This window comes from Anarrhichthys ocellatus, unplaced genomic scaffold (assembly GCF_004355925.1).
Source record: "Anarrhichthys ocellatus isolate YVR2014 unplaced genomic scaffold, GSC_Weel_1.0 scaffold3, whole genome shotgun sequence".
In the NCBI taxonomy this organism is placed as follows: Eukaryota; Metazoa; Chordata; class Actinopteri; order Perciformes; family Anarhichadidae; genus Anarrhichthys; species Anarrhichthys ocellatus.
The window spans coordinates 9,294,647-9,304,729 of record NW_022280033.1 but is presented as its reverse complement, the minus strand read 5'-3'; the positions used below and the strand labels follow the sequence as shown (position 1 = coordinate 9,304,729).

The window sequence follows — 10,083 nt, the reverse complement described above, 5'->3', positions numbered from 1 at the left end:
TGTGTGTGTGTGTGTGTGTGTGTGTGTGTGTGTGTGTGTGTGTGTGTCTCACAGTACAGATAGATCAACATTCAGAAAGGTAAAGTGTTTGTGTGTGTGTGCGGCTGAGAGCTGGCAGGTGGGCGGCATCTGTCAGAGAACAGTGTGTTTTTTTATTTGATTGATGCTATTCGGGCATATGTTGGTGAAATTACAACTGTCAGCTGTCATAGCAACTGCTTACTGTGTGTAGCATGATTAAAGGGACATTTGGGCCTGAGAAATCACAAGATTTGCTTGCCTGAGAAATACAGTTCCTAGACCTTGGATAAAGATTCAAAAGCCTCAAACATATCCTGTTTTGGAAGCAGTAGAAAGAGTTTTCCCTCCTCTCCTTTTCTAAACCAATCACATTCTTATTAGCCATTAACAATGTTGAGGATTTTTGCAAGATTTCCTTTAGCATGATGCAATATGAGCTTTTGGTCGTCGAGGAAATAATCAAAATTCTCCTGCTGTTGACAGTGAATCTGAATAATTAATTTACTTCAGCTTTGATGAAGGGGTTTGCTTGATGAGGATGATCTATTTTGATTTGCTTACCTGTGAAAAAATGATGATTTAAATGTAATTTTGGTGCTGAAACAATGTTGCTAACAAAAAGTCTTGCTAGCATGAAAGCACTCTTGTTTGTTTATTTCCCCACAATTTCAGATAAGCCATGACAACAATTCATACTTTTTTACATTTTGTTGCAGAGCTTCAACAATTAGTCTATTGTCAGAAAATTCATCTGCAATTGTTTTGATAATGGATTATTAGTTTCAGTTACTTTTCACGCAAAAAAGCCAAATACTCTCGGGTTTCTCGGGTCTTGCTACTTTTCTTTCTCATATGTGACAGTAAATTGAATTTCTTTTAGTTTTGAAAAGTGCTGCAATAGTTTTCTTCCTTAATATTTGATATACCCGTGGTGTCCTATGACGTGTGTGTGTTTGTATTGCAGATTGTGTCTGCAGTGCAGTATTGTCACCAGAGGAGGATAGTACACAGGGATCTAAAGGTGAGGATCTGATGTCTGATTTCTCCTGAGTGGTATCCATATCCGGCATGTATATCTTGGGAAAACCATCTATAATCAATCATGTTCTGTCATCTCTGATATGCTAACAATCCACATGATGATTTGCTTCATCTCGTCCCACCTCAGGCGGAGAACCTGTTGTTAGACGCAGATATGAACATCAAGATAGCCGACTTTGGCTTCAGTAATGAGTTCACTGTGGGAAGCAAGCTGGACACTTTCTGTGGCTCCCCGCCGTACGCCGCTCCAGAGCTCTTCCAGGGAAAGAAGTACGATGGACCAGAAGTGGATGTGTGGAGCCTCGGGGTCATCCTCTACACTCTGGTCAGCGGATCACTGCCATTCGACGGACAGAATCTAAAGGTGTGCACTCGTTCTGGTTCTGGGATGCATCGCTGTCTGTGTTTATGTGGACAGAAGAATATGTTGCTTTACAAAGCTCTTACAATGTTGTTTTTGTTTGATACTGTTCCTTCTGATCAGCCAAACTTGTTTCTACAATTTAAGCAGTTAACACATCGCTGCTTTTCACCTCTGGCAAACACATATTGATAAAGCGCTCAGTATGCTTCAAATGAAGTAGTTGTCAAGTCGTCTAAAGGTATGGTCACATTATGCATTCAAATTTCGCTCCGTCTTTCATTCACCTCTATTTAACCCTGCATGACTTGCATGCGTTTCCTGTTTTGGTGCGATTTAAATCACGTTCTGACTTTTTTCGGAGACCTTTTATGGGGGTTAATTGAAGAGTTTATTCTTAAAACAGAAGACTAAATGATTGTACCGGAGACCTTTACGACAACCTGACAATCATGACCACTTTATGATGCGACTGTGCAGGATTGTGAATGTAGGCTGGTTTTGAATTTCACACAACTGCGTGTGCAACACCACAAAGCCCTTTGATTGTCTGAAAGTGTGCAGCATTTCCGTCCTGCTCTATGATGGCAGACTTTTTACTTTTTTTTGGTCAGAAAAGGTATAAACACTTTTGCTTTTAGACATATTCAGATGACAAACAACGTAGCTTGTTTGAAAAGGGCTGGAACTGACGATCGTTTACCATGTCAATGAATCTGTCTATTACTTTCTCCATAATTGATTATTGTTTATGCTGAGAAATAAGAAAAAATTGGAAAAAGGTGTTTCCAAAAGCCCGAGATGATGTCCTTAAATGTCTTGTTTTGTCTACAACTCAAAGATATTCAGTAAATGTCATAGAGGAGGAAAGAAACAAGAACATTTTCACTTTTAAGAAGCTGAAATAAGATCATTTTTACTTGATTTTCCAAAAGAAATTCATGCTGAGACAGTTGATATGTCCTCCAGAACAGAGATGAAAGGACAAAGCTGCCTCTGTTGCAATTGAAAGTCTCAATAGTAAAAGTAATATTAACAAATGCCTCTCTGAGACATTTTTTATTAATGAAAATATATGAATAATTTTGTTAGAATCTGAATTCGCATGGACAGTAAACGTGATTACTCATGCGGTTTCATGTCTGTCTGTCTGTGGCTTGGTGTTCAGGAGCTGAGGGAGAGGGTCCTGCGGGGAAAGTACCGTATTCCTTTCTACATGTCCACAGACTGTGAAAACCTGCTGAAGAAACTACTCGTGCTCAACCCTGTCAAACGAGGCAGTTTGGAGGTATTACCGCCGTTTGCATTGTTGCGTCTTCACAGTCATTTGCTCTCCATTCAAAAGTGTGTTGCGCAGCAGCCAAACATACAGTCCTAATGGTTTGGAAACACGAAGCATCTGGAAGCACATAATTGCTGCTGTTGTTAATTATCAACCAACAGAACATTTCCCTTTACAGTCTGTCAGATGGAAATTTGGAATCATTATTCATCTGAGATCAAAGAGTGGTCTTACATAATTCTTTGATGGAAGCGTTCACAAATAATAAAGTCAAAGCATCGTAAGAGATAAAACTTAATTAATTCAACAGAATCCGTCTTTTAGTGCATCCACGTAATCAGGGACAGTTGTAGCTTGTTTTCTTCTTTGCAAACAACATACAGTTTTCAGTTCAATTCACACTCCGTCTGTCCAGAGTCAACACCACCCCTGCACCCAGAACCAGGCTGACGTTCAATAGTAAAGATTTCTCCAACAATAATAACAATTGATCACGCTGTTGTTCAGCCCCAGCTGATTTCATAAAGAAGTCATTCATTTCTCTTGTGCCATTTGCCTTGCACTTAGCTGTCATGTTGTGTAATTAACAGGCGTGAGTCATGATTAATTATCTAAAACTGCAGTTGAAGTCATTGTACTGGACATACATGAGCTCTAATTGTCTTGTTTCTTTGTTAGCAAATAATGAAAGACCATTGGATGAATGTGGGTCACGAGGAGGAGGAGCTAAAACCTCACATCGAGCCAGAGGCGGACTTCAGTGATTCAACCAGAATAGGTGTGTTTGAAAGCATGTGTGTGTGTGTGTGAGTGTGTGTTGATGTCACTCTTCATGTCATGTCCAGTTTACTGACTCTGGGATTCATTTTGACTTCTATCCGCCATCAGAGCTCATGGTGACGATGGGCTTCCCTAAAGATGAGATCACAGAGTCTCTACAGGGCCAGAAGTACGATGAAGTCATGGCCACCTACTTGCTGCTGGGCAGAAAAGCTCCAGAGGTCGGTTTGTATGACTTGCATCATCTTGACATCATCCCCAGTGGTTAATGCATCAAGTCATGTGACCACACCCCTCATCCTATGTCTCTATGTTTTAGTTCGAGGGGAGCGAACCGCTCACTAATAGCGTCCTGGGTCAGCGACAGCGGCCGACCAGTGACATCAACAACAGCGTTTCTCCTGCTCATCCCAAGGTCACACGCAGCATCTCGGCCAATCAGAAGCAGCGCCGCTACAGCGATCATGGTGGGGATGATGAGGGTGGTGGTGGTGGTGTCGTAGAGAAGCCAAGTAAAGTAACCTCAATCTTCCCAGCTCTGAGAGTGCTGCTGGCTGCGTGCTGTGTTGGGGGAAGTTGCTCTTAGTCACTGAGGATTGGCCTGTGATCACCCTGCTGATGTGCCAGTTAGCAAGGCACTAGCTCTACCAGCTCCAATGAGGCTCCTCAACAGCTGAAAAAAGCTGATTGAGCTTAAGAAAAGTTGAAGAGATAAATACAGCACATTTCAACTGTTACAGTGAAAAACAAGGTGTACATCAAACCTAGACTAAGTGGTTTGTTGGCTTCATGTTTATTTTCAAAAATCAGTCCATCCAAATGTTCAAATCAGTGACTCAACCTCAACGCTGCACTGGTTGTTTAGCAGCTTCCTCCTATGTCATGTGGGGCCATTGTGTCTGGCTCCATCTGCTGGCTGGCTGCCTTCCTGCAGCTCCCCGAGGAACAGCGCCTCAAAGCATGAGGAGGGAACAGCTTTGCTTTGCACATGCTCACCTTGGCTTCTGTAGCTGTATGACTTAATAAACAAAGTGTTTGGTGCAGATTTATATTTCATAGACTAGATGATGTCTAAATCTTGGCTTTGAGTGGCTTTGCTTGACGCTATTGTAACGAAGGCACTGTCCTTGTTTGTTTGTCTGATAATTCCTGCTATTGGAGCCGTAATAGTGATATGTTCGTTTCGAGAGTTTATAAGTTTGTTCTCATATGTGTGTGTCTCCTAGTTGGTCCGTCTGTGCCCCCGGCGGTATCGTACACGAAGCGTGGCCAGGCCTTGAGTGTGGAAAGCGACCACAGGGAGGAGTGGGACGGAGCGCGCCGGCTGGAGCTCAACACGTCGAAAGGAGACGTTCCCGCCTCACCACTTGGGGTGCAGGAGAGGAAGAAAACTACAAGTGCTGTGGGGGTGAGGAAGAGGAGGAAACAATTGCTCACACATGTCCATCCACAAACATCACATGCTCATAAACAAATAGGTGCAGGGGGGTCTATAATGTACACATTTTTGTAAACAAAAGTAAAAAGGTCTTTGCCTAATCATTCCTCTATTTCTTCAATCCTTCTTTACTGATGCTTGAAATGCTTTGACATGTTTTTTGTCTCTTTCCACAAACAGACCAATGGATCAATGACTCGCAGAAACACATACGTGTGTGAACGATCGTCTACTGACCGCTATTCAGCTATTCCCAATGGCAAAGACAGCAGGTAAGCACAGACACACTAACAGTTAAATGCAGGGTGAGATCTAGCTCTCCGTGTTCTCTGTCAAATTAATTTTTTCAAATTTAATAGTGCATAATACAAACCCCCACTGTACCAATGACTACATATATCTTCATCCTTGGTCCCCAGTTTAACCGAGGTGTCAGGGAGCACCTCGTCGACTGCAATGAGCTCAACACGACCTCGTCACGCCAAGTCCATGTCATCGTCAGGGCATCCTTCAAAGAGCACACTGCCCCCCATCGACGACAACACAGAGCTGAAAGCCAGGTGAGCACCCTGATCATCACCTGTCCATCCGCAACAACTGTGACTGTCAGGACTGCGTATTTTCTATGTTGAAGTCTGTTTGTGGCAAAGATAGTGATGCTGATAATATGGTTTACTTCTAAATTACAGCATATATAGCGAGCATGCAGATCTTTTGACACATGTAGTGATTTCTCCTTTGATTTTTATGTTGCAGCTCCTCTCCGCGGGGTCCGTCCACCTCTCCGTCTGCACACAGTATTAGCACCCCAGAGAAGAACCGTTTCCCCCGTGGTACCACCAGCCGCAGCACCTTCCACGGAGCTCAGCTCAGAGACCGGCGCAGTGCCACTTACAACGGCCCCCCAGCTTCGCCCACGTTGTCCCATGATACGGGGGCTCTCGCTCAGCAACGCAGGGGCACCTCCACTGGGATCATCGGCAAGATCACCTCAAAGTTTGTCCGCAGGTCAGTACTTTCCTCTTCTTGCACCTAACAGTTAAGGTATTCACATTTCCTTTGGCTGGGAGGTCTCAGCTCTCACAAACACCACAGGAATAAAAGTGTACTACTTTATAATGCCCGAGTGACGTAAGTACTGGCATTCATGAGTGCTTCAGTTTTGAAGGAATTGTTGTTCCTTTGCTACTGAAGTCTGATTCATACTCCTGCGAGTGTGTGCCTATGCATTCTGCAATGTTCTGAAATGCCAATTTAGACTTCTTCATTGATGACTGGTCCAACTAAACACACATGTTGCAAATAGCATTTTTAATGTATGTCATCTGCTTTCATTGTTAATAACCTCCTCTTTACATGCATCCACATTATGAATCTTAATGGGCTTGATATCTTATTCTTAAGATATTAATTTACAAGCCATGCTGCAGCCATGCTAGCAGCTCTGTGGGGCTGCACTTTGGCACTACAACATTTTGAGCTGAATGCTCGCGTCATGCTAACAAGCTGATGTGCAGGTATAAAAATAATAGAGTGCTGCAGGCACCATGTATTTATGTAGCCCAACCCGGAATTTAGCATTGCACCTTTTTTTTTTTTTTTTTTTGCAGAAAATGAACTTTGTGGCAAACAAACGCGTATGATACTATGATGCCATGATTTTTAAAGCGGAAATGCAATCGCCAGAAGTAAAACCATTGTACTCCACTGTTACATGATTTCACGTTACCACCAGAAAGCTAAAGGCGCACCAGTGTTCTAGTGTTAATGACATTTTGTAGTCTCATTTAGCCTCTTGTTAGCAACCCTTTTTTTTTATATGTAAAAGCTTCAAAATTCATATATACTGATAACTACAGACCATATTTCTAACCAAAAACACAGTAAAACAACCATTGACTTCGAGACGAGGGAGCCGAACGTGCAGGAATATGGACTCATATCCAGGTTTTTATGCATTTTGATGCTTTTAATGGTTTTATGTGAAGCACTTTGAATTGCCTTGTTGTTGAAATGTGCGATACAAATAAACTTGCCTTGCCTTTTAGGACTCCTTCCTGCAGACCTCTATACCAATGTCACTGCTGGTATCTTAGTTTAGCATGTTTGCACTGCTTACGTTTGCTAATTAGCACAAAATACAAAGTACAGCTGGGGCTGATGGTAATCATTTTGCAGGTATTATTCATAAACCAAAGTACTGGACAAATTGAATAGCTAATAAATTAAATTGCTAAAGCTGGGCTTTGAAGTGCACGCAGAGACATAAAAAAACAACCATCCATGCTTATTGTATGTCGCTGATTAACCTTAAAACAAGAGTAAAATTCCCCAAAACCAAACTAAAGAGATTAAAGGAGTACTTTTTCAGCAGTAAAAACAAAGAAAGCATCACACAAGCTCCCTGCCTCCTGAAGACATTCTGATCTGCTCCCAATGCTGAGTGCTTATCATAATTCCGCACTGTTACCTCTTGCTGTCAATAGGACAAGCAAAGCATAGGACCACATCGTGCATACAGCAGCTCCTTGTGTCACCTTCACGCCTGCCCATCTGGTTGAGGCTCACAGCTTTCTCTCCTTCTCTCTCCACATAGAACTCTGTCTTTCAGGTCGACCCGGAGGTAGGAGAACACAACGCTTGCTGCACCTGTTCCCCCCTGTCCAAAAATACCAAAACAGAACTGTGCCCACTATGACCTTAACCCCTTACGTATTTGCCCACTACACGACATCCTTGCCTACTGACACCCTTGTTATGCCGTCTATTTCCTTCCCTTGTGTCCACTGACTCGAGAACAAACCTCACGGCTCACCAGCATTTCCTTTACTAAGCTAAGCCACGATATGTGCTCCTTGAGTAGCTGGCTTTCCTCTCCTCACTCTCCCTCGTCTTCATGCTGATCTTAAGCGAAAAAGCATGTAATGGCAGAATCACTTTTCCACTCCTTAGAGATCAGTGGGGATTAAGGAAAGGTAGCGTTGACGGGATGATGCCTTTGGTTATTGTGAAGGGGGCTACAATAGTATGTGCATCAAGAAGTCACCTCATTGTGTGCTGAACCCTGATACCCAGGAGTGTGGATTATTTCCTGGCATGATGCCTGACACCCCTCTCTGTGTCCAGTGATGATGGGGGTGGTGTTGGGGGTGGGGTGGGTGAACTCATGTTCAACAGGTTGGGGGACTAACAGTGTATTCCTGGTTTGTTTCAGGGTGCCTAGTGAGGGAGAGGCCAGTGCCAGGACAGAAACACCGAGGTGAGAATTTGATTGAGACGTAGATTTCATAGAAAGCCTGTAACCAACTTCCGCCTCCTTCAACGCCTCTCTCCACTTCTATTTCTGTTCTGTCCTCTCTTCTGTTGGTGTAGAAGTGTGTCAGGTGATACAAAAGAGGACGGCAGTCGGGACTCCAAACCTCGCTCGCTTCGTTTTACCTGGAGCATGAAGACCACCTCCTCCATGGAGCCCGCCGAGATGATGAGGGAGATCCGAAAGGTTCTCGACGCCAACAGCTGCGATTACGAGCAGCGTGAACGCTTCCTGCTTTTCTGCGTCCACGGCGACGCTCGCCAGGACAACCTGGTCCAATGGGAGATGGAGGTGTGCAAGCTGCCCCGCCTTTCCCTCAACGGCGTGCGCTTCAAGAGGATATCGGGCACGTCCATCGCCTTTAAGAATATCGCCTGCAAAATTGCCAATGAGCTCAAACTGTGACAGCAGACTGGAGTCCCAGTCAGTCTTTGGTGAGCTCTGGTTACAGTCTATTCTCGTCACTGGATTAGTGTTGACTTACAGGACAGCATTACACAATTCAGCACTGAAGGTCCTCACCTCGCAGAATCAGGGTGGACTCGGCTGGTAACGTGCAATACTGGCCATGAATGTACTGTACAGGGTAGTAGATCAGAGAGATAACGCAAGGTTCACCCTCTGTGACGGAGAGATAGCAAAAACAGCTAAACCCCCCGTTTTTTTCTTCCGTCCGGCCCTCTGTCTCTCTCATTAGCCCGCTGCTCCTCGTCATAGCACACATTCATGTAACACGTGCAGTATGCAACTAAAGATGACCATCCTGCAATAATGTTTTCAAATCTCATTTTCTAAACGCCTACTACAAGATCTACTCTCCTCGCTGAATATACATTAAAGTTACTGAAAGCTAAGATAGCCGCTTTTCCACCTGTGTTAAGTCAGTATATAGATCAGGCTGGAGCCCATACTAAAACTATGTAAAAAGAGAATTGTACTGTATGCATAACATCTGCAGGTACTGTATTGTATATTGATTTTGCGTTCTGTACAGAATTTAATTGTCGATAATGTCTTTTTTTCATGGGATTTCAGTTCTTTCCTAATATAATTGATGTCTCTTAAAGCATTATCCTTTCGGTCTGTGAGGTTTTTTTTTTTTTTTTATTCATTTTTTTTAAGAGCCACCATATGAAAATAGTGTTTTTAATTTTATTTAAAGAGCACTAAATTATTTTGTGGAGTATTAAGGGATGTGTTCCCTTGCCTTTTGTGTTATATTTTATTTGCCTATGGAAAAAAACACTAAGTTGCACCACATAGACTTGAGTAGTAACTTCAGTTGAAACTGAAAATGTGTTCACTTTATTTTGTCTCAGCAGTAGGTAGGTGATTTGGGGATCCTGCTGCAATTGCACAAGTTTTCCAGGGTGATGTGTATGAACATGAGAGTATGCACCTGTATTTCTTTCATGTTGGTTTGGTAGTCCTCAGTTTAAAAAAAAAGCAGGGTTTAAATTGGTTTACTTTAGAAAGCAGAGGACGGGATGTCTTTATCCAAAAAAAACTGAATGAAAAGTCAAACAATCACCTTGAAAGAAGCAGTTGGTCTCACGGAGCCTTTCTAAAGAGTCTGATGTAGTCCTGCCAACAGTGTGATTGTGCGGGTACTTGTGTATCTCCTTGCTTGTGTTTTTTTCCGGGTTTTTTTTATTCAGCGAATTTTATTGTATTTATTCCATTACATTGTAATGTGCTGCTTTGTAGAATTGAGGCGTGCACTTTGTTGGAGAAAATAAAAATGATTTTATTTGTTTGTATCTATATCATTTGTTTTCTTCAAATCTGAATCCATAAGTTAAGATGTCAATTTCCCCAGAGCAGTGAAGCAGACGTGTTGGTGCGTG

At 42.8% G+C, this 10,083-nt stretch overlaps 1 protein-coding gene across 2 annotated transcripts in view; it reads left to right on the top strand.

Moving 5' to 3' along the window:
• The window catches only part of LOC116398436 (serine/threonine-protein kinase MARK1-like), a 26,982-nt gene extending 16,982 nt beyond the window's left edge, over window positions 1–10,000 (top strand). The window contains exons 7-18 of one of the 2 annotated variants that reach the window (XM_031874720.1): window positions 986–1,042; window positions 1,190–1,426; window positions 2,592–2,711; window positions 3,384–3,483; window positions 3,594–3,706; window positions 3,805–3,952; window positions 4,712–4,893; window positions 5,104–5,195; window positions 5,343–5,483; window positions 5,680–5,931; window positions 8,138–8,182; window positions 8,296–10,000. In XM_031874720.1, the coding sequence (XP_031730580.1) occupies window positions 986–1,042; window positions 1,190–1,426; window positions 2,592–2,711; window positions 3,384–3,483; window positions 3,594–3,706; window positions 3,805–3,952; window positions 4,712–4,893; window positions 5,104–5,195; window positions 5,343–5,483; window positions 5,680–5,931; window positions 8,138–8,182; window positions 8,296–8,641 (1,833 nt within the window). In that variant the 3' untranslated portion in view covers window positions 8,642–10,000. Of the gene's footprint in view, window positions 1–985; window positions 1,043–1,189; window positions 1,427–2,591; window positions 2,712–3,383; window positions 3,484–3,593; window positions 3,707–3,804; window positions 3,998–4,711; window positions 4,894–5,103; window positions 5,196–5,342; window positions 5,484–5,679; window positions 5,932–8,137; window positions 8,183–8,295 lie in introns of both variants that reach the window. The other variant, XM_031874714.1, reaches the window with a different exon arrangement.
• The last annotated feature ends 83 nt before the right edge of the window (window positions 10,001–10,083 follow it).